General features: G+C 35.3%; 2 protein-coding genes across 3 annotated transcripts; both read left to right on the top strand.

The window, feature by feature from the left end:
• Positions 1–4,047: 4,047 nt before the first annotated feature.
• On the top strand, positions 4,048–10,116 carry LOC106771224 (cell division cycle 5-like protein). 2 transcript variants are annotated; one of them, XM_014657165.2, is made up of 6 exons: positions 4,048–4,151; positions 4,383–4,569; positions 5,240–5,486; positions 5,812–7,527; positions 8,353–8,634; positions 9,046–10,116. In XM_014657165.2, exons 3-6 carry the CDS (start codon positions 5,310–5,312, stop codon positions 9,778–9,780), a joined length of 2,910 nt encoding a protein of 969 aa, XP_014512651.1. In that variant the 5' UTR covers positions 4,048–4,151; positions 4,383–4,569; positions 5,240–5,309; the 3' UTR covers positions 9,781–10,116. The 2 variants fall into 2 exon arrangements, with proteins under 2 accessions (XP_014512651.1, XP_022642277.1); XM_022786556.1 differs by having other exon boundaries at positions 5,299–5,486.
• Positions 10,117–12,255: 2,139 nt separating this feature from the next.
• Positions 12,256–14,925, top strand: LOC106759677 (peroxidase 12-like). The gene is made up of 3 exons (XM_014642973.1): positions 12,256–12,510; positions 13,387–13,572; positions 14,323–14,925. The coding sequence occupies exons 1-3, from the start codon at positions 12,256–12,258 to the stop codon at positions 14,923–14,925; spliced, it is 1,044 nt and encodes a 347-aa protein (XP_014498459.1).
• Positions 14,926–24,535: the final 9,610 nt, after the last annotated feature.

Below are 24,535 nucleotides of genomic sequence, written 5' to 3' on the forward strand. Positions count from 1 at the left end.
CTCCCTGTACCTCTATATTATTATCTTGCATTTCTAAAATTATTTTAATACCTGTCCATTTATACACGGTTCAGTAATATTAATGAAAGTTAATGATTATATTAATGATTACTTGCTTTTTCACCAACAATTGAAAAAATTTAGTATGTATACCTCAACTCTTACATTTTCGAAACACACGGAAACATACTTACGTTTTGTTATGTTTTTCTTTGGTTTTTTTTGTCTCTCGTTGTGTTAGTTGTAGTTTCGATAGTTGGTTGTTAGGGATGGTGGTCCCGTGGTGGTGTCTCTCGGTGTGTGGTGTTTTGCATTACAAGAGATAAGTTATAGGTTAGAAATTTTAACCAAACATCAAAGTTCAGTTATAGTCTCACTGGTACTGAGGACTGTCGCAGTTCGAATTGCGACAGAATGCCAACAAGATTATAACCGATTCGGTTAATAGTTTTGCACAATTCAAATTTTGATTATCGATTTCTTTCTTTTTATATATATATATATATATATATATATATATATATATATATATTATGTTTATATTGTATTAGTTTTGATGTGTTTATATTTTTTTTGTTGTTTTTATAATATTTGTTATGTTTTTTTATATATGTTATGTTTTATTAATTTTAAACTTATATTTTTTTACAATAATTAAATACGTTGAATTGAATGTAAATTATAATGTTAGAAACCTAACCAAATTTTAAAGTTCGGTTAAGGCTTGCGGATGTTGTAATGCCGGTAGAGGAAGAGCACAAGTCGAAATGGAAAAGTATAAAAACTTTTAAGTTTGGCTCACTTCGATATACCGTTATGTAAATTTTATATATGTGTTTTAATATATGTTTTATATATTTAATACTTGCTCTTTTACTTTTAAACTTATATATTTTTTTTATAATAAATCTGTTTTAAGTATTTTGTATTTAATTTATAATATATTAATGTTATATATATCTTATTTAAATTGTAATATTTATGTGTTTTTAAATTTTCAATATATGTTTCTTTTTATTATTATTTTTTAATAGTTTTTGTTATTTATTTACTCGTTAAATTTGTAGGTGTTATTTTTTATCTAGTATTTAATTTTTTGTTTTTAAATTATTTTATTTGTTATTAAGATTTTAAATTTTTATATGTGTTAAGTTTTTAAGTTTTATTTAATTTTGAATAAGTTTTTTATTTTTTATTTAGTATTTAGTTTATAAAAATTTTGTTATTTTGTATTTATTACATTAATTGTTTTATGTGTTAATTTTTTTAACTTTGGATTTAATTTATTTGGTAATTTTTATTTAAATTTTAAAATATTATATTATTTGTTATTCTTGATTTATTACTTCATTTTTGATATGTAATAATATTTTTAGAATTTAATTTAATTGATAATATGTTAAATTTTTGTAATTTTAATATCATTGATATTAATTTTTGTTGTTTATTTAATTTTTAATTTATGTTGTAATGTTTATAATATATATTTCTTTATTTATTATATAAAGTTTAATATGCATGTTAAGCTATTTTTTAGTAGTTAAATTATAATATGTTAATGTTTATTGTAGGTTTTATTTAATATTATAAGATGGATAATTATTCATTTGAATTAGTTGATTCTTAAATAAATTCGAGTTTCGTGTCCGATTTTTGTTCTTTTGTAAATGAAGTGGGTGAAGATGATTACATAAATAAGTTTTTCACTGATCAAATATTCCCCTCACTCAAGCCTGACATGGTGATAAAAGGCTTGATAGCCTCAAGATACATTCCAAATGTTTTAGTTATTTTACCATGGGAGATGACCTTCATCTCCCATCCATCCTACAAAAGAACACAAAATTATATAACAAAAAAAAAAAAATAACCAACTAAGGAAAAATTATGATTTAGGTTTTGTACTAACCTGGCCTTGCCATATGACAAATGCAACGTGATCGGTGTAGTGAGTAAGCAAGGAGGTGTTCTGTGGACCTCTTGGGAATCCACCTTCTTCATCTTGTTCTTCACGAACATCCTCCTGCTCAACATAGTTGTCCTCAGCATATTCGTGTTGAATACCCTTGTCATACCTGTGCTGAATACCCTCGTCATGCTACTCATGCTCCTCAATCACGTCCACATGACTTTCTTGAACATGTCTTCTACGAGCAAATGTTGTAGGTCTTCTCCTTTCAGGATGTGACAAAGATGAAGACTCACCACGAGAAGAAGAAACTTCACCATAATAAGATGATGTACCTCTGGTTCTAACCATCTCTAACCAAATATATTGATAATAAATTAATAACAAAAATATAAAAATTAATTATAAATATTAAAATAACAAATCAATAAAAATATTATAGATTCCATAACAAACAAATACAAAAATATAAATAAAGAAATTATTACATAATAATAAATATTTAAATAATTATCAATTTTGAAAAACCATTACAAATTAAAAAAAAAACAAATACTCAACAAATAATAAAATATAATTACATAATATATTATATTTCAATTAATAATAAATAGAATAAAACATTATAGATTTTGTGACATCCCAAATATTATATAGAACATACAATATAATAGGATTCAGCTATTATAGTATGGGAAAGCAGTTAAGAGTTTATATGTGACAGTATCAAATATACAATCATCCAAAATATAGGCAGAATTTAAAATTTTAAAAGTTTAAGAGTATTTCCAAAATACATGATATAGCTAAAAGGTCCTAAGAACTAGGAGTAACAGTCTCGGTCTCCTCCAACGTCTGCTCCAGCGAAGCCTCATCCCCCTCTGCTCACATCCAAGTGGATGATCATCGCAAAGAGAGAAGGCACATCACATACAACACACAAAAGTAAGGGTAAACTAGGTTTCAAAAACATGCAAGTCATCATACAACAGTTAAATAGAAAGACATATACATAAAAGCGACTAAATGAAACATCCTATCATGTTATGACACAACTAGACTCGTCCGGACTTAGAATGAATATTGATCTGGGATGGGTTGTGCACTTGTGGTGACCTATACTACTTTGCAAAGCCATTGCCAATGGATTTCACCCTACCACACACAAGGTTAGTCCGTTACTGCGCAATAGGCTTCCACGTAACACCTACACTAAGACCTCCTACTACTCTCACCACTAAAGGGTTTAAACCTTAAAAAAAAATGGTTTAAGTAAATTCATCTATGTGCATTGAAAATATTATGGTGTTTTAAAGCTAAATAAAATTTGATATCTTACTTAAAAATATAATTTCACATCAAGCATTAATACTACAAGCCAAAGCACATTCTATATAACAAAGGAGTGAGATAAATTATGCAAAATGCTACAAAATCAAACTCTGTTTATGTTCATTTTAGATTATTGGTTCTCATTTTAAATTATGGTCATCAAAGGTCATATTTCACATATTAATGATGCAAACATTAGTGACAATCCTTGATTCTTCAAACTACTTTAATGACACAAGTTCATATTAGACTCCTCACTACCTTTTATCATATTTGTTTTTCTTTTCCAAAAGTATTGTTTCAACAAAGGTCATTTTTCCAACTTTTGCCCAAGTTAATACTAGAGTGTTATAAAGTCTGCACAAAGTTGCACTAGTAAAAAAAATCCGATTAATTAAGTCTAATAATAATATATAGAAGTTATTTTTTTTATAGTTTATACTTTTTTTTTTAATATTTTATAAGAATTAATATAATACAAAATATAGTTGAAAAGTTAAATTATTTAATGTTATTTTTCTTTAATCTTAATTTGAATTCAATGGTGTGTAATAAAGTGACATAACTTTATTTTTAAACAAATATAATTTTGCATTGCTAAATTTTTTATTGAATATATATTTTAATTTACTATTTTTATATAGAAATATCCTTGGAAATAAAATGAAAATAAATAAGACTCGGTTATTTTATTTAGACATTTATTTGGTGTATCTAAAATTTGTAAGAGGATATAAAAACTTAGATAATTTTAACAAGGTATTTTAAATAATTAAAATATTAGAATTTGAAATTTGTTAAGAAAATAAAGAATTTGAAAATCTCTTCTTTCTCACACTAGCTCGCTCTCACTCTCCTCTTTCTCTCTTGCCCGTGTAGAACTTTGTCTAACCCAAGTGGTTCATGCCAGGTTCGTTTCTCATCTCTGCAGTTTAGGTTTAGTTTTTGATGCGCTATTTTGTCTTTTGGGATTTATTTTGTTATCTGATTTCATTGATTTCATGGATCTAGGGTTTCATTCTGTCATTTCATTTTTGTTTCAAGTTGCAATTTCCATTTATTTCTTGTTAACACTGTGCTGCCATGGGAGGCAATATTGTATTCTTTTCACTTTCTTAACATTTTGCCCTTCTTTCTTCAGCCAGTCCCAACATAAACAGAGACAGAACCACACGCGATACAGAGAAGAACGCCTCTTTCCTCCCTCAGCGGCGGTGACACTCCTCAGAGGCGACTCTGCGACTCTCCTCAGCGGCAAACACTCCTCAGAGGCGACTCTGCGACTCTCCTCAGCGGCAAACACACCCACGGCGACGTTCTCGACTCAGGTTCTTCTTTTCTTCAATTTCTCTTTTAATCTTCGAATTCTTTAGCAAAAATCTTCAAATTAGTTTAGGTTACTCAATTTGACCTAGTTGATGGTTACTAAGGTTCTTCCTACTACGACAGTCCACAATGAAAGGGAGTAGTCATGGATTTAGTGGGTCCAGCTGTGTATATGGGTTTACAAATATCAATTCTTTCGTCTTTAACTTGCCAATTTATATTGTAACTCAATTTTTACATTTTTCGTGTGATGTGTTTGAAGTTATGCTGCGGGGTATATAATAAAGGGAAGCTTCAAGACTTAGTCAAACATAGATTAGGATAAAAGCAAAGCACCAATAATTGAATGTAGTTTTTTCCTTTTCTCCTTTGGAAGAATTTGATCCATTTATGAAGTATAATATGTGCTTTTAATAAGTTCTGCTACTAGCTACCATTACTGTGGCTTGTTTGAGCATATCTAAGTGTTTTTGTTCTCTGACACATGATGAATAAAAACTTTGTTTGGTGTGCATGGCTATCATCCATCATGATAGCATATATTGGAAGAGAGAGAGAGAGAGTGCTGAATAGAAAATGGAAAAAAATGAAAAAATTTATAGTGTGTGATTGTAAATAGCAAAACAGTATGTACACTAAAAGGATTATGTGCTGTGTTTATGAACGTTACAGGTTCTAGATTGCATAACCTGTTGAGGACATATTATACTCATAGGTTATATTGTCCGTAGTTGAAGCAAAGATGAGGATTATGATAAAGGGTGGTGTTTGGAAAAACACCGAAGATGAAATCCTGAAAGCGGCTGTTATGAAATATGGTAAGAACCAGTGGGCTCGAATCTCTTCGCTCCTTGTTCGCAAATCTGCCAAGCAATGCAAAGCTCGCTGGTACGAGTGGCTTGATCCCTCCATAAAGAAGGTACCTCTCATCTGAATTTCATACTTCTTTTTGTATATTATATCCAAAGTTTAGGGAGAAGTTTAATTCAAGTTTATCCTTTTTTGTTACTCTGTAAAAAATGGGTAGTGGTAGTAATATTTTTCTCAGTGGTATTACTCTTACACCTTTAAGCTTTCTTATATGATGTGAAACCTACATCCTACTAATTTTCCATTATGTTAGTTACCACCTATTTTTAATTGATTTTTTCCATCTATAGTTTTTGTCTTCCACTTTTTAGTTTTTACTATCCTGCTTTTTGCTAATAAGGAGTGATTTTTTCAATTTGATGCTTTGTGTGTAGACTGAGTGGACTAGGGAAGAGGATGAGAAGTTACTTCATCTTGCTAAGCTCATGCCCACTCAGTGGAGAACAATTGCTCCAATTGTAGGTCGTACACCTTCTCAGTGTCTTGAGCGGTATGAGAAGCTCCTTGATGCAGCCTGTGTAAAAGATGAGAANTATGAGCCTGGTGATGATCCTCGAAAATTGCGTCCTGGGGAGATTGATCCAAACCCCGAGTCAAAACCTGCACGGCCTGATCCTGTTGATATGGATGAGGATGAAAAGGAGATGCTTTCTGAAGCACGAGCCCGATTAGCCAACACAAAGGGAAAGAAAGCAAAAAGGAAAGCTAGGGAGAAACAGCTTGAGGAAGCGAGGAGGCTTGCTTCCCTACAAAAGAAGAGGGAATTGAAGGCGGCTGGAATTGATATCAGGCAGCGGAAGAGAAAAAGGAAAGGAATAGACTACAATGCAGAAATTCCATTTGAGAAAAGGCCTCCTCCAGGGTTTTTCGATGTTGCAGATGAAGATAGACCAGTGGAACAGCCCAAGTTCCCTACTACAATTGAAGAACTTGAGGGGAAAAGGAGGGTTGATATTGAGGCACAATTAAGAAAGCAGGACATTGCAAAAAATAAAATTGCACAAAGGCAAGATGCCCCATCTGCCATATTACATGCCAACAAATTGAATGATCCAGAAACAGTAAGAAAGAGGTCAAAATTGATGCTTCCACCACCCCAGATATCTGATCAAGAATTGGATGAAATTGCTAAGTTGGGTTATGCTAGTGACCTTGCAGGGAGTCAAGAACTTACTGAAGGTAGTGGTGCAACACGTGCTCTTCTGGCTAATTATGCACAGACACCCGGTCAAGGAGTGACTCCTTTGCGAACCCCTCAGAGAACACCATCTGGTAAAGGAGATGCTATTATGATGGAAGCTGAAAATCTTGCCAGGTTGAGGGAGTCTCAAACACCATTGTTGGGAGGAGAGAATCCAGAGTTGCATCCTTCAGATTTTTCTGGTGTCACTCCAAAGAAAAAAGACATTCAGACTCCAAATCCAATGCTGACCCCATCTGCTACTCCTGGAGGTGCAGGCCTCACTCCAAGAGTTGGTATGACACCAACAAGAGATGGTTTTTCTTTTAGCATGACACCAAAGGGGACTCCTTTGAGGGATGAACTACGTATTAATGAGGACATGAATATGCATGANAGCACTAAACGTGAGCTGCAGAGACAGGCTGATATNAGAAGAAGTCTGCGTTCTGGTTTAGGAAGCCTTCCTCAGCCCAAGAATGAGTACCAAATAGTGATGGAACCAGTCACAGAAGATGCCGAAGAGCCTGAGGAGAAGATTGAAGAGGATATGTCTGACAGGATAGCTAGAGAAAAAGCAGAAGAGGAGGCAAGACAGCAGGCATTACTTAGAAAACGATCAAAGGTCCTTCAACGAGAACTTCCTAGGCCCCCTGCTGCTTCATTGGAGCTTATAAGAAATTCCTTAATTAGATCTGATGGGGACAAGAGTTCCTTTGTTCCACCAACGTCTATTGAGCAGGCTGATGAAATGATTAGAAAGGAGCTTCTAACTTTATTGGAGCATGACAATGCCAAGTATCCGCTTGATGATAAAGTGAATAAGGAGAAAAAGAAAGGAGTCAAGCGATCTACAGATTTGTCTGCTGTCCCTGTGATAGAAGATTTTGAGGAAGATGAAATGAAAGATGTATGTCCTGACTTGTTTCTTTTTCCTTTCCCTTTTTGATGACATCTCATTTTCTTCTGTTGATAGGAAGCAACTTGGTCAACTCACACTCTTTATTACGCACAAGACTTGACTTCTGTGTTGGAAATTACCTCCTTTTTGATTAAGATTCAGTGACTATGATGACTTTATATTTTTATTACTCATTTTTTTAATTATGTTTCCATTCCATCATAAACCTCCCAAAATATTCCACTGACTAATGAAATAGAAATAATTTAGATCTGTCAATGTTCCATCACTTTTTTAATTTTCCATTTTGATCAATTCATGTCTTAATTCTTCTTATTATGATAGTTATTACTGAGTTGATAATGATTTAGAGGAAGGTATAGTATTTGAAAACGTAATACTATGAGGATTTTGAAACAAACAATTCCTCACGATTGTTGTATATATTATATTCACAAAACTGTGTAAATGTATTATTTTTTTATTCTGTAATGTCATTATATAAGAAAAGAGCTTTTGAATTGGATCTTAAATGCTCACATTTTTGTTACAATCCTTCCTTTAATTAAGTTGGATTTAGTGCATTTTTATCTGAATTTTTGTTCATGTTTTCAGATATTGTCAGATCAGATTCATATGTAATTGTCCAAGTTCTGCCCTTGCATTTTTCCACAATTGGCACTGCAATTAATTTATTATGTAATGCATATTGTGTTTATTTTGATAAAGCATTGGCTATGTCTAATGAGCTGTGAATTTTCCTGCTCCTATATAATTATGATTATGATATCATTGGAGAAAGTATTTATTTTGCTTTCTATTTATTTATGGTAGGCTGATAAGTTGATAAAGGAAGAAGTCCAATATCTTTGTGCCGCAATGGGACATGAAAATGAGCCCCTTGATGAATTTATTGAAGCACATCGAACCTGCCTCAATGATCTTATGTACTTTCCTACTCGTAATGCATATGGTCTCTCCAGTGTTGCTGGGAACATGGAAAAACTAGCTGCTTTGCAAAATGAATTTGAGAATGTGAGAAAGAAATTGGATGATGATAAGGAGAAGATGGTACGGCTTGAGAAGAAGGTGACTGTTATCACTCAAGGCTACGAGGTATGTGATGCTACATATCTGTTTCTTGGTGAGCTGCTACATTAAACATGTAGTCTCGTGTTTTGCTTTCAAAGCTTGTATAAATTGTATCACTAATTTTTTAGAATCTTATTGCTTTTATTGCCCTCTGGAAAGTTTGTTTTTAAATTTCTCATTTGTGTTTTGCCCATAAATAAGCCAAACTGAAAAGTGTTGTTTCATAGCGATATTGGGAAATCAACTCGTTAGTGGAATACTCCTACGTTTCACAATGGTGGGAATTGAGAGAGAACACGAAGAAAGAAGGATTCTGTGCTTTGGTTTTGCTATTGGACAAAATTAATGTTTTTTTATGTAATTCTAGATACACGTTACCTGAGTGTTTGCATATTCAGTCTTGTATATATTTTAATTTGGCTATTGCATTTTCAGATGAGAGCAAAGAAAAGTATCTGGCCGCAAATTGAGGCCACTTTCAAGCAGATGGATATAGCTGCAACCGAGTTAGAATGCTTTAAAGCTTTGCAAAATCAGGAGCAGTTAGCAGCATCNCACAGGATAAACAATTTGTGGAGTGAAGTACAGAAGCAAAAGGAACTTGAAAAAACTTTGCAAAACAGGTACGGGAGTCTAATTGAAGAGCTGGAGAAGATGCAAAATATCATGAACCAATGCAGATTAAAGGCAGAGCAGCAAAAAGAAATTGAAGCAAACAATGCTCATGCTGAGACCAATGAGACCAAGGTCAATGAAACTGATGTGCAGGATACAGGGAGTGTTGTACCTCACTCAGCAGAGGATGGAAATGCTCAAGCAATAACAGTCGAGTCATCACATGATGGAACTTCTGAACAGCAAGTTGAGATTGTGCAAGACCAGTCTACTTCTAGCCCTAGCCATGACATGAATGTGGATTCTGATAACATGCATACAATACATGACAGTGATGTTAAATTAGCAAATGCTTCACCAGCTGCTGAGAATGTTGTTGAAAAAGTGGGAGGTAGTGGCCCTACTGATGGTTATACTGACAATGGGGAGAACGTGTCAGAAATGGGTGCTTCAATGGAAATAAATAGCCCTAATCAAGATGTAGTTGCGAATGCTGTAACCACACGGGAGAGCAGCGTGGAAGAAACCAATGCTGTCACGGAGGAGACAAATTAGGCTGGACACTTTGTAGCTGTTATGAAAGTTTAAAGGGAGAGACATTAGGATGGGTAGTTTCTCAGTTCAGATTTCAGTGGATGTTTAACTGAATAGATTGCATGGAGAGTGAGTCTTGCTACTTTTTTTGAAGGCATATGAAGATATCCATTCCTAGTTGAAGTTTGAAACATGTTATGATTCTGACATTTAAGCTATGAGCATTGAGATATTTGCTCTCCCTTTTTTTTGTTCTTTGAATAGTTGTCCCCTTTTTAGTGGATGTCGGCACTTTTATAAGAATGTTAAAGGATTTTATATCAATGAATTAGACCTTAGAGCTAGTTCCTATTGGAAGCTGTGTACTGTTAAATTATTCATGGGTATCTGTAGGCAATAATAATAATCATATATAATGTTTAAAATATGAATTGAAATGTATATGTTATAAGCACTAAAATGATATTAGGAACCTATAGATCCTACATACTCTTTTCCTTTCTGCCTATCAAAGGTAAATTTATCAGTTCCACTAACCCCTTTCCTTTCCCTGTATTTCCTCCCCTTTTTACTAACAACATTGATATCCTTTACCAAACACCATTTTCCATTGATACATCCTCTTCTTGACAGTACAATTCCTCCCAGATTGTTTTTTCTTTGAATATAACATGAGTAGTATTGATTTACAATTACCATAGGTGTTTGCAACCTTTCCATGTAGCCACTATTTCTACAATGATGTGCAACCAAACACCATTTTCTTCCAATATAACAACCCCCTTGCTTTATTTACATGTGGCCAAAATATCCACCCTACCTCTGTATCTCCTCCAAGAATGTAAGATAAATTCCTATAAAACTAATTTATTTTATATATGATTCTGAAGATGATTATCACATTAAACACAACATATGTGATAAAAATATGGACATTTACATAATAATGTAGTCCGTGTATTTGTTGTTTTTATTTAGTTTGTTTATTTATTTCTAATTAAGTTCTATTTTATGTTAAATTGATTTAATTTGGTCATTTGCATGATATTTATATAAAAGACGTTAACAAAATTATTGTAGTTTTCTTTTAATCTTTTTTGTACTTTTTTTTAACAAATAAGATTTTTTTCTTCATTCTTGAATTCAATTAGAGATGATTCTTTCATAGATATTTTGCTAATCCATCTTATAAGGAATTTCTAAGGAATGTATGACAGAATAATCAATAACTAATTAACATTCTTGTAGTGACATGTAAAGAGCTTTAATTTATAAATTTAACTAAATTATATTTAATTTTGTAATTATAATAATATATCTGTATGAAAATTTAGATATTATTTTATAGTTAACTACACAAAAAATAGTTAGCAATACATGTTAAACAATATTTTATATCATATTGTATAATAAAAGTTTAATACACACAAAATATAACATAATAATATCTATAATAACTATATAGTTAACATTAAAATGACGTAATAGATAAAAATATTATGTAGTCAGAAGTTGAATTATGATATTTTGTTTGTCACGTTACTTGGATTATTTTTATATCTACCCACAGACTAACTTCTTTTTAAGAATATATTTTATCTCTGAGAATGATTTCTTTCTACACGTAAAATTATTCTCAAATTATACGATAAAAGAAATGAATTTTTTATATGTTAGTTCATTAATGAAATTGTTTTTTTTTTATATAAAATAAAACTAAAAAGACCTCGAATTTCCTTTTCATTAGTTTCCTCCTTTCTATATTTCTTTTGCTCTTAATTAAAGAATATTTTTATTTTCTTCCCAATACTTCCGATTTGCTTACAAGAAAATTTGGCCATTTGTGTTATGCAAACTCACTTAGGCTTCTCGTGATCTTTAGGGACCCTATTGAACACATTTTTTATTCTTCAAGAAAAGGAAATGATAGAAGGCATTCCAATCACTGTCAAAACCACTTCCAATAAAAACATAACACAGAAGCATATCAATTTTCGAATAAACTGTATGATATAAACAACTAAAACAGATTTTCAAGATACTTTATTCTTAATAATCATTAAAAAAAAGTGATATCCATAATTATTTTTCATGAGAAATTAAGTTTTATATATAAACATTCAATTAGATGAATGACCACATATAAATATAAATTTTATTATTATAGTAGATTTATCAAATAATAATTATTATCAAAATATTTTTCTTATTAACTTAACTATTGCTTTTGTAAATATACTTATTATTGTTGGAAAAGATATTTTGATATTAAAATTATAGAATAAAATTCCATTACATTTGTATTTCCACAAATTATCTAATGGGATGATTATTATATGAGTTGAAATATTCCAAAGGTTTATATATATGTGTATTTAACCGATAAAACGATTGATTATTGTTTTATTTTTTATTATGAATTTATTTATAATTATTAAGTGACGTGTGTTTATAAATAGTTTAGATGATTTAATCTCTAAAGGCAAAGAAAAAACAATGGCTAAGTCCAGTTGTTGCAGTTGTTTAAATTCTCTGTTCTTGATTTGTTCGATTCTATTTAGTTCCTACATGATTTGCTGTGAAGCAGAAGGCAATCCCGCAGTAGTGAATGGATTATCATATTCCTTCTATTCCGAAAGCTGTCCCAACCTTGAAACCATTGTGACAAACCATCTCAGAAAGGTGTTCAACCAAACTCATTGGCAAGCTCCAGCCTTACTCGTCATTTTCTTCCATGATTGTTTTGTTCAGGTGATTTCTGTTTAACCTTCTAAAACGCATCATTTCATTTCATTTCATCATTTTAAGGAATCTGTCATGTTCTGTAAGATAAAAGAACTTAGTGTAATTGTGACATCCCATAAATTATATGGTACAATATAATATAACAGGATATTATCATTATAATATGACAGAGCAGTATGAAGATGTACTTAGAGATCATAATCAGTACAGTCATCCAAAATGAGTTGTAAACTTAAAACTTTACATACAAAGGAACTTTTTAGTTTATTTGTATTTACTTAGTTTTTGATTAGTGTCCTTAGATATCTATATATTTTGAGAGACTTTATAATCATGTTGTAGTATCTACTTTTCCAGGTTTTATATTAGACATTTTTATACCATTATAAGAGTTAGACATGAATTCTAACTCTTGTAGATATCTAGAATGGAAGAGTTAAGAAATGAATCAGATGTTATGAAAGAGACACTTTTTAAGGTCAACATGTTTAAATTATAAGAAGTCTAATTTTAATCTATTAATTCTTGATTAATATTTTTCAGGTTATCACATTAATTCTCATCTTTTACAATAGGATTGAGTTAGACACAAATCTTACTTTTTATTTTTATATAATATTAGAGTTATAATCAAAATTTATTGTAGCTAAATTTATTATTTATTGAGTTTTTTTTTTTTTTAATTTTTTAATTTTTTTTTCATCTGTTATCAAACAATAGTTTATATTAAGTATAGATAAAATTAATTTAGTAAATATAAATCCTAACTTAAAATGTTAGTTTTGTCAGATTAAATTAGAATTAACGTTGGAACTAAAATTAATATTTTGTTTTCAAACGTTTTTTATATTGAAAGTGATTAAAATTTGATTGTATTTGTAGGGATGTGATGGATCTTTGCTACTGGATGGTAATCCAGGTGAAAGGGATCATCCACTGAATAGAGGCATAAGCTCTAAGGCTCTGCAGACCATTGATGAACTAAGAGAAGTTGTTCACAACCACTGTGGAAGGATAGTTTCATGTGCAGATATCACTGTCTTGGCAGCTCGTGATGTTATTTTTCTTGTAAGTTCATCATCCCTATTAATTTGCTACTTTTTTATACCCTTTTTCTTTTCCATGATAAAAAAAAAATGCCACCTTATGATATATTTAGAATTACCCTAAATTTTAATTGCCTCAAATAATATAAGTTCTAGATTGGTTTCAATCTATATTCATATTTTCTTAATAATTTTCAATTGGTTTTTGGACTTTTTTTACATTATTATATCTTTAAGACTTCCTACCAATATGAACACAGTCTACTTTCCCATTCTATTTTTAGTATCTTTAATAATAATTTTTTAAGAGAAAAATAAGAAAAAAATTAACTTTCTTTATAAATTAAAACTATTTTGTGGATAAAGTAGTTTGGATAAGTTGCTTGATTCTCTTACAAATATACAACATAGAAGATATCTACATCACTTAAAATATAATACGATACCACCTTCAATTAAAAAAGTATAAAAATCTAATGTTTATAAGTATTTTTTTTTAATATATTATTCAACTTTCCCATTTTTACTTAACGAAAAAAATTTAACTTTTGTATTTAAGATTTTAATAATTTATATTTAAGTTTTCAATATAAGTTATTTATAAAAAGTAAAATTTAATCTTATAACATCAACTTGTAAAATAACTTTTGCATTCATTTATATATTAATTATTTTATAACTTATTTATAAAAAGAAATATTTTTTTATTTTTTATTTTATTTTTAGAGCTGTTACAGAAGAATTCATCCAAACATGTTTGAACGTTTTACAGTCTGGAGGTCCCTATTTCAATGTGCCACTTGGAAGACGAGACAGTCTAAACTTTAACATTGAAGAAACAAACAATCTTCCATTACCCTACAACATCACCGATGTCACACTGAAAACATTTGAATCCAAAAACTTGGATGTTATAGATGTGGTTGCCTTATCAGGTGTACACACCATTGGTCGTGCCCATTGTCATACATTCTACAACAGGCTTTCTCCTCAAGATCCCACCATGGACAAAACCTTAGCTAAAATCCTTAATTCTACTTGCCCTACCACATACTCACGTAACACTTTTCCTTTGGACTTCAGAACCCCCAAAACCTTCGATAACAAATACTACATTAACTTGATGAATCACCAAGGTTTGTTCACTTCCGACCAAGACTTGTTCAAAGACAAGAGGACAAAAGGGTTGGTAGAAGCCTTTGCACTTAATCAAACCTTCTTCTTCCACAAATTCATTCATGCTTTTATAAAGATGAGCCAATTGGATGTGTTGACTCGAAATCAAGGTGAAATTCGTGCCAAATGTAATCTCATAAATGATGAGAGTTCTACAGTGAAGTCTATTGTGGATGAGATTGTACAATTACCCAATTGATTTTATGTTCGTTCCATAGTGTGTTATATATTAGTGTTGTTGTTTGCTTATTATGAATGTTTCTTATTAATGTATATGAATGTAATGAAAAATTAGTTAAATTGTATTTGAAAGTTTCGATGCATTAAACTTATACTTTATGTATAAAAAAATAATTTTAGTTTGTTCATTTTTCTCTCATAAATATTTATAAAGAAAATCTTCCAGACAAGTGTAATGGTATAACATGCCTATGTCAAGTACATTTATTTGACATGGTATCGTATTTACTCAATAAATGTACAACATGTCATTTTAATATCTAAGAGTATAACTGTGTCAAAATATTATTATTGAAAGACTAGCTTATCCATTATTGAAAAGAGTTTTATGAATAAATTCAAATCGAATCATAATTCATAGTGTTTAGGGAAAAAAAAAACATCAAGATTATCAAAATTGTTAGAAATCTTTAAATCGTCGGTGTTAAATCTCTTAGATGATTTATCTATAAGGCGGAAGGACCCGTTTGGTCTTGGCCTTGGGGCGTTTAGACACGTTCGGTCTAGGCCCGTGTATAGATGGACGGTATTGTCCATAAGGCGTCAGAACGTGTTCGATTATGGCCTTAAGGCATCTAGACACGTTCGGTCTAGGCCCGCGTATAGATGGACGTTATAGTCCATAAGGCGTCAGAACACGTTCAGTTCTGGCCTTAAGGCGTCTAGACACGTTCGGTCTAGGCCTGTATATAGATGGACGTTATAGTCCATAAGGCGTCAGGACGTGTTCGGTCCTGGCCTTGAGGTGTCTAGACGCGTTCGGTCTAGTGTTTTGTGTTGATGGACGTTTTTGTCCATAAGGCGTCAGGACGCGTTCGGTCCTGGCCTTGAGGTGTCTAGACGCGTTCGGTCTAGTGTTTTGTGTTGATGGACGTGTTTGTCCATAAGGCGTCAGGACGCGTTTGGTCCTGGCCTTTGTATGTGTTTGACAAATATTACACAAGTTATGGAGCTGGAATACTTCATTGAAATAATTCTGAAAGAGAAAATTGTTCATGGAAGGACAATGAATGAAAATATAACAAAACTTTAACTATAATAGAATTTGAGATGGGTGACGTTCCAAGTGTTAGGAACAACTTTTCCGTTCAGGTATTCCAGTCGATATGCTTCGTTCTTTAAATCTTCACTGATTCGGAAAGGTCCTTCCCAGTTGTCAGCCAACATGCCATGTGCTTTATTGTTACGTGCATCACCCCGCTTGCGCCAAACAAGGTCTCCTTCGGTGAAATTGCGGGGCTTAACTTTGGTGTTATAGCGCCTGGTTATCAGTTGTTTTTGAGCTTCATTCTTTATCAGGGCAATTTCGCGCCTTTCAGGTAGGGTGTCAAGGTTCATCCTTAGTTGTTCGTCGTTGAGAGTCATATCTTGTATGCGCCGTCGAAGGGATGGTTCCCCCACTTCGACTGGTAACATGGCATCAGTGCCATACGTGAGATTGAAGGGGGTCTCACCTATAGATCTGTGCGGTGTGCATCTGTAAGCCCAAAGTACTTCAGACAATTCTTCGACCCACAAGCCTTTGGCTTGCCCTAGGCTTTTTTTAACTCGGAGATTATGGCTTTGTTCGCAGTTTCAGCCTGTCCGTTAGTTTGGGGGTGCTCCACTGAACTTGTAACATGTTTGATGTCCAGCCCCTTGAGAAAGTCTTCCAGCGTACGGTCTATGAATTGCCGACCGTTATCGGTAATGATTCTTTGCAGTATGCCGAATCGACATATCAAGTGCCAGATGAAGCTTTGGACCTTTCGAGCGTTGATTGTGGCGAGAGCTTCTACCTCGATCCACTTGGTGAAGTAGTCGATTGCCACAAGTAAATATTTGCATTGTCCTTTTGCGAGCGGTAGGGGTCCGGCAATATCCATTCCCCATTGGACAAAGGGCCATGGAGATATGATGCCTATCAGTTCGGACGAGGAATCCGAGTGTCGTGTCCATGGGACAGGCAAAAGATGCACTTTTGAACGAACTCCTTGCAATCTTGTTCAATTGTGGGCCAATAGAAACCCGCTCGTAGTATCTTGGCTCTGAGCGTTCTTTTACCTGAGTGAGAACCACAGATGCCGTGATGTAGTTCCTGCATAACATATTTGGCTTCTTCACTGGACAAACACTTCAACAGAGGAGTAGTGTATCCTCGTCGGTAGAGGTCATCTCCAATAAATGTAAAGCGAGCGATTCGTTTGGAATCAGCCACGTTTACCTGTGCACCCTGTTCTTGCTGAATCATCAATTGTATTATGTCTTGCCGCCAGTCAGCCTTTGAAGGGATGACACTGGTGGAGCATGTTTCTAACAGAGGCTTTTCTAGTGTGGTTTTGATTACTGAAGTGAGTTGGAAGTTTCCTCGGGCATGTGTCAATTTGGAAAGCAAATCCGCTCGGGAATTTTGTGCCCTGGGAACATGAGTAATTTTGAAAGTGGTAAACGATTTGATAAGATCACTGACTTTATGATAGTACCGTAGTAAGTGATTGTCCTTGACCTGGAAGGTTCCATTAATGTGCCCGACGACCAATTGGGAATCCATTCGGCATTCTAGGTGTTCAATGTCCAACTCGGCGGCCAAGAGTAGTCCGCTGATTAGGACTTCGTATTCTGCCTGATTATTACTGAGTTGAAACATGAAGGAGATTGCTTGCTCAACAAGTAGACCGTTCAGTCCTTCTAGTACAATACCGGCTCCTCCTCCTTTTTTGTCTGAGGATCCATCTACATTTAAATGCCACACGGATGGTTCTGCTACGAAGTCGGCCAAGTGTTGGCCCTTGATGGAACCCTGTGGTTCAAAACGCAATCCAAATTCGGATAATTCGATGGACCAGGAGACCATCCTTTTTGCTAAATCCGGTTTCCTGAGGATCCTGGTGATCGGATGGTTCGTTCGGATAATAACTTGGTGGCTCTGAAAGTATGGTCGGAGTCGTCTCACCGCTATTAGTAGAGCCAATGCTACTTTCTCCACTTGAGAATATCGTTCCTCGACCCCCTACAAGGTTCTGCTAACAAAATATATAAGCTTGAAGATTGGTGCCTCTTGAATAAGGGCGACACTTACCAAATGGCTGGATGCAGACAGATATAAGTGTAAGTCAAACCCTTCTGTTGGACGGCTCATGATGGGCGGATTGGTCAGTATGTTTTTTACTGCAGAGAAGGCCGCCTCACAGTGATCATCCCAATGTCGAGGCACATTTTTCTTCATGTTTTTGAGTATCGGTTTGATATGGTCGGAGAGTTTCGGTATAAACCGTGATAAAGCGGTGAGCGTCCGACTAAGCATTGGACCTCTTTCAACTTGGTTGGACTTCTCATCTCCGGGTTGGCCTCAATTCCTCGATTTGTCAACATAAAACCTAGGAATTTACCAGCCGACACCCCGAACGTGCATTTGGACGGATTCAGGCGCAAACCGTACTGTTTGAGTTGGTGGAAGACTTCGGCTAGATCCTTCAAGTGTTGTTGATGGGAACAACTTCTTACCACCATGTCATCTACGTAAACCTCCATGCACTGCCCAATTTGATTGTGGAAGATTTTATTCATGAGGCGCTGGTAAGTTGCACCTGCGTTTTTCAGGCCAAACGACATTACCTCGTAGCAGTAATTGGCTTGTTCAGTTATGAAAGCCGTGTTGTCTTGGTCTGGAGCATACATCGGAATCTGGTTGTATCCGGAATATGCGTCTAGAATTCGATCGTCTGTGTTGGTCCTGGGGTCCAAGTCGACCAGGATAGCTTTGGGCCGTTTCTCTTTTTTATAAGTTGTGGCCTTCAAGGAAGCGGTATAACATTGTCAAGCGGTTTTCTGATATGCTCGAACAGTGCATATTACCCCGCTTTCGGATGGGAACTTCATCGCCAAATGAGGAGTTGACACGATTGCCCCGAAAGCGTTCAGGCAGGGACGCCCTAAAAGAGCATTATATGAAGTGTTCGCTTCTACCAGTAGGAAGCGCACACAGAGTTCTTTGGCCTTGTCGCTGGTGCCCAATCGGGTCCTCAGGTCGAGGTATCCCCGGGTGTCTACACGCTCACCTGCGAATCCGACGATCTGCTCATGAAAGGGTGTTATCGCATCCTCCGTCAGCTCCATCTTCTGGAAAGTTGTCCAGTATAGGATGTTGACCGAACTCCCTTGGTCTATCAGGACTTTGCTCACATCATACTGTGCTATGCGGGCGGTAATAACCATAGGATCATCCTGTTCCGTGTCCGGAGCGTGAAAATCCCTATCGGTAAATGTGATATCCGGCATTGATAAGGGATTTTAAGTTATTGTGTGGACGTTTCGCAAATTCCGCAAGTGTCTTTTGCGGGCCGAGGATGACTCCGCTCTCGGCAAAACCTCCAGAGATAGTATCAATCCGGCCTCTCGGGGTCGTATCTCGTCTTCTGGATCTGTTTCTCGAGCGTTCCCTGGAGCGTTCGGTCTTTTGGTGTGGACGCCCAGGGCTTCTCCGGGTCTTTTTGGGCGAACGCCCTCGTTGACTCGTCTCTGCCTTGACAAACTCCCGAAGATATCCGGCACGGATTAATCTTTCGATTTCATCTTTAAGGCTTTGACAGCCTTCTGTAGAGTGTCCTCGGTTGTCATGAAACCGACAGGTTTTGGATTCGTCAGCAACTCTGGGCGAGTGCCGTCTGCGAATGGTGATCAGGTTGGTCGGAAGGGCTTTCTTAAACACTTTCTCCCTCGGGACAGTGAGATGTGCGTAGTGATCGTAGCAAGGACCGAGCGGAACTGGAGGGCCTCCTCGTGGAGGTTTTCGATTACGACCCTTGTCATGCGGTCGTTGGTCCTCGCACTTAGCTTCATTTATGGGGGCATCAAGCTTCTTGTGGTAGTGTATCTGATCTTCCATTTTGATGAACTTGGCCATCTTTTCCTGTAATTCCTCCATCGTCTTTGGTAATTTAGCATACAAGCTTTCTGAAACATGTCCCGGTTTGAGACAGTTGGGTAGGTTGCTTATGATGAACTCATGGGTGACACCTTTTACTCTTCTTGCCGCCTCAGAATATCTGCGCATGAATGTTCTCAACGGTTCGTCTCTCCCTTGTTTGAGATTGACGAGTTCGGTAGCTGACATCTTCAACCTCCGATTGGCCGAAAACTGTCTTTTGAATAGAGTGGTGACAGTATGAAAACTGACAATAGAATTGGGAGGAAAAGTGTAATACCATTCTAGAGCTTTGTCTTTTAGGGATAGGGAGAAAGCCCTGCACTTGTCTAGATCACTTTTGGAGTAGAAGGCTATGGAGTCGATGAAATTCCGGAGATGGTGTTCGGAGTCTGTCGTTCCGTCGAATTTTTCAATTTATAGGGTAGGCCGATCGGGCATTGGAGCCTGCATAATGACCTCAGTGAAAGGTAGCAACTCAGGTGATTGCGGAGGGCGACCGCTGTCATCATGGCGACCGTCGTTACGGCCGCTGTTGTGGCCATCATTGTGACTGTTCCTGTGGCCCTCGTTGTGGCCGCCAATACGGCTGTTGTCTTCTGTCATCTCCGGGCGTTTTTCTTTGAGTTGGGCAATCTCTTCAGCTAGTTTCCCGTGTGCCTCCTGTTGCTGGCGAATCATCTGGGTTTGTTCCTCCAATTGGGTTTGGAGCTGCCTTATGAGCTCTGTGTGATCAACACCGTCCATGCTTCTGGTGGTCACCATAGGGAGTCTTCGCTTTCGGCCCCACGGTGGGCACCAAAATGTTTTTTGGCTTTGAATCTCCAAATGTCTTCGCCGTCCGTTCTTCGAACCGTTCGTCCAATTCCGATCTCCACCCAAGAGGGGGGGGTACCTGTAAAGGCACTCCGACGATCAAGTTAGATATCGGTGATAAAAGACCCTTGATCCTCAGCAAGTTGATGCTTAGAATAGAGAGAGGGCTATGATAATACTTAGTTAGGTGTGAGAGTATGAGTGTGAGAGAATGTGAGCGTGAGTATAGCAAGAAGTATGCTAAAATGTGCGTACCTTGTTTGGAGCCCTTAGTTCTTTATTTATAGGCTTTGGATTGATATGAGATCAATAGAACAGAATAAAATATAAATAGAATAAAATATAAACAAACTTACCTGATATATCTCTATTGAGATATTATTTGGTACGTGATATATGATATTGTTCATTTATTCGTATTTGCGAGATGATGGGCCTCGAGCCCAATAAAACTGGATCAGTCTGATAATTCGGCCTATTTAATTAGTAAACTTAGCCGCTCGGTTTAATAGACCGAACATCAAAAATATACTATCGTACAGTATGCATTAATTCATTTCATTTTATTGAAATCCTTAAAGTAAAGAAATATAAAAATAACTGCTCTTTAATTTAAAACTTTAAAATACTAAATAATGATGATTATTTTAATATTTTCTTCATTCATTTTTATAAAAGTAATACGATATTTGGTGGTTCTTTATTGTATAAGATTTAATATCCATAATGCATATTGTAATAAGCATTTTTGGACTAAATCTATAAATTAACCAACGAACGATTACACTGACAAAAATTTAGGAAAATAAAAATAATTTTAGTTTGTTTATTTTTCTCTCATAAATATTTACAAAGAAAATCTTCAAGAAAGATACTAACGAATACTAATGGTATAATATGTTTATGTGTCAAGTATATTCATTTGACATGGTGTCATATCATTAATTTGTAAACTAGTACAATTGACATGGTGTCATATCATTAATTTGTAAAATAATATAATGTGATTGACTAAATAAAGTTATTATTCAAATTTACAGATTAAAGAAAATAACTATGTCAAAATATTATTATTCGAACTAGCTTATCCATTATTGAAAAGAGTTTTATGAATAAATTCAAATCAAATCATAATTCATAGTGTTTATAGTGTTTAGGAAGAAAAAACATCAAGAACACCAAAAGTTGTTAGAAAGTTTTAAATTTATCAGGAATGGTTCATAGAATTATAGCGTGGTAAAAGAGAGAAAGTGAAGAGAAAAAGAGAAACTGTTGTATTCATTATCAATTACAAAAATACAAGTAAGGAAAGATATATATAGGAAGGGCAATACAAAGGAAGAAACAAAAGAATGAAGAAAAAAAGGAACCGAGCTATCCGGACGGTTAAACAAAAGGAAACCGAACAGAAAAGATAAAAAGGAAAAAGAACCGGACGGGTCACTCTAAGAGAGACCGGACGGTGAACAATAATATAAATGTTATCAGCCTCCCTCAAGCTGGGCGTAAATATTTTGGAGTCCCAGCTTGGAACGAAGAAGTTGAAAGGTAGGAGGAGGTAACAGTTTGGTTAAGATGTCGGCTGATTGCATTGTTATGGAGATGGGGAGAAGCTTGATTAGACCCGCGAGAACTTTTTCACGAACAATGTGACAGTCAATGTCAATGTGCTTTGTACGTTCATGAAAAACTTGATTAGAAGCAATTTGTATGGCAGATTGGTTATCGCAATAGATGAGAACAGGGGACGTGTAAGCAACGTGGAGATCATTAAGCAAATATGTGAGCCACTGTATTTCACACACCGTGCTGGCAAGTGAACGATACTCAACTTCAGAAGAGCTACGGGAGACGGTCGGTTGTTTCTTGGAGCGCCACGAGATGAGAGAGTTGCCAAGGTAGACGGTGAACCCAGTTACCGAACGGCGAGTATCAGGATAGGTGGCCCAATCGGAGTCACAAAAAGCTTTCAGTTGAATGGGAGAGGTGCTAGGAAGAAAAATACCAGCACCAGGAGTGCCTTTGAGATAACGGAGGATGCGACTGGTAGCTTGTTGATGAGCAGTNGTAGGGGCAGACATGAACTGACTGAGGTGGTTGACGGCAAAGGTAATGTCAGGACGAGTCGTGGTCAGATATATGAGTTTACCAATGAGACGACGATAAGAGGCAGCATCAGTATCATCAAGTGACCGGACGGTATTTGTAGAAGATTGTTTAGGAACCATGGGAGTAGGGANGNGCGAACTNTCGAGAAGGCCGGTTTCAGCAAGGAGATCCAAGATATACTTGCGTTGGCTAAGATGTATTCCTTTGGAGTTGCGAGCAACCTCCAGACCGAGAAAGTATGTTAGATCACCAAGGTTCTTTATGCGGAAGGTAGAATGAAGGAGGTCAGTTATGTGTTGAATTTCTCCATTGTCGTTGCCAGTGATGAGGATATCATCAACATAAATGAGTAACGCCGTAGTATGGTTGCCATCATGTTTCAGAAAAAGAGAGTTGTCAGAGATAGAACAATGATAATTATTTGATAGTAAAAATTGATGTAATTTGGCATACCATTGTCGGCCAGCCTGTTTAAGGCCATATAAAGAGTGTTGGAGTTTACAAACCTGATTTTTGTTGGCGGTGGTAAGGCCAGGAGGAATTTTCATATAAACCTCTTCATGAAGATCACCATGTAAGAATGCATTATTAACATCCAATTGTTTGAGTGACCAACACTTAGAAGCAGCTATGGCAAGAAGAAGCCGAACGGTAGTGATTTTGGCAACAGGGGCAAAAGTATCTAAATAATCTAGCCCTTCAATCTGATTATATCCTTTGGCAACGAGGCGTGCTTTATATCGTTCAATCGAGCCATCAGAATTATATTTGATTTTGTAAATCCACCGACAGCCAATGGCAGTTTTGTTGGGAGGTAGGGTGGTGAGTTCCCAAGTGTTATTAGCTTGCAGGGCATCGAGCTCGGCATGCATGGCAGTGACCCATTGGGGTTGTTTTGAAGCAATAGAGTAGCATGTTGGTTCTGCATTAGATGAGATAGATAATATGGTATGCTTGAAAGTATGGGAAAGCCTGTTGTAATTAATGTAATTCGTAATGGGATATCTTATAACATCGTTAGTCTGAAAATCTTTTAAGTAAGCAGGAATCCTACGCGTTCTAGAAGACTTTCTTGTGCTAGTGGAAGTGTCACTTTCAATGTCATTTATTTGAACAACATCTGTGGATGTGTTGTGAATAGTGCCATTAGTGCAAGTATCAAGGGGGGGGATCAGTGTGTGGGAAATCGGACGGTAATAGATCATCATAACCGGATGGTAATAGATCATCATAATTGTTTGTGTAATGATGTGGTATAGGTAGAGATAAAGAGTTGTCAGTTTTGGAAGTATTATGATATGGAAAAGTATTTTCATGAAAAACAACATTACGAGATATTTCAATTTTGTGATTTTTTAGGTTTAGAAAGAGATAACCTTTTGTGTGCTTTTTAAAGCCTAAGAAGATACCAGGAATAGCACGATCATCAAACTTTTTTCTGTGAGAAGTTATGGTGTTGGCATAGCAAAGACAGCCAAAGACACGTAACATAGAGAGATCACAAGGAGATACATGTAGCCGTTCATGAGGTGTTTCATTCTGTAAGACAGGTGTAGGCATTTGATTTATCAAGAAGACAGCATGTTTAGCTGCATAACACCAGAAAACAAGTGGTAGATGTGAATGGAAAAGCAAAGCACGAGTGGTATTTAAAATGTGTTGATGTTTACGTTCAACCACTCCATTTTGTTCAGGGGTTTCCACACAAATAGTTTGATGGATAATTCCTTTACTTAAAAAT

Source organism: Vigna radiata, chromosome 1 (genome assembly GCF_000741045.1).
Source record: "Vigna radiata var. radiata cultivar VC1973A chromosome 1, Vradiata_ver6, whole genome shotgun sequence".
Taxonomy (NCBI): Eukaryota; Viridiplantae; Streptophyta; class Magnoliopsida; order Fabales; family Fabaceae; genus Vigna; species Vigna radiata.

Bases quoted from the DNA above. Each gene is read 5' to 3' on its own strand.
- LOC106759677 (XM_014642973.1), top strand. From the start codon at position 12,256: ATGGCTAAGTCCAGTTGTTGCAGTTGTTTAAATTCTCTGTTCTTGATT. The intron at 12,511-13,386 runs GTGATTTCTGTT...TTGTATTTGTAG, and splicing joins TCCATGATTGTTTTGTTCAG to GGATGTGATGGATCTTTGCT. The intron at 13,573-14,322 runs GTAAGTTCATCA...AACGTTTTACAG, and splicing joins CTCGTGATGTTATTTTTCTT to TCTGGAGGTCCCTATTTCAA.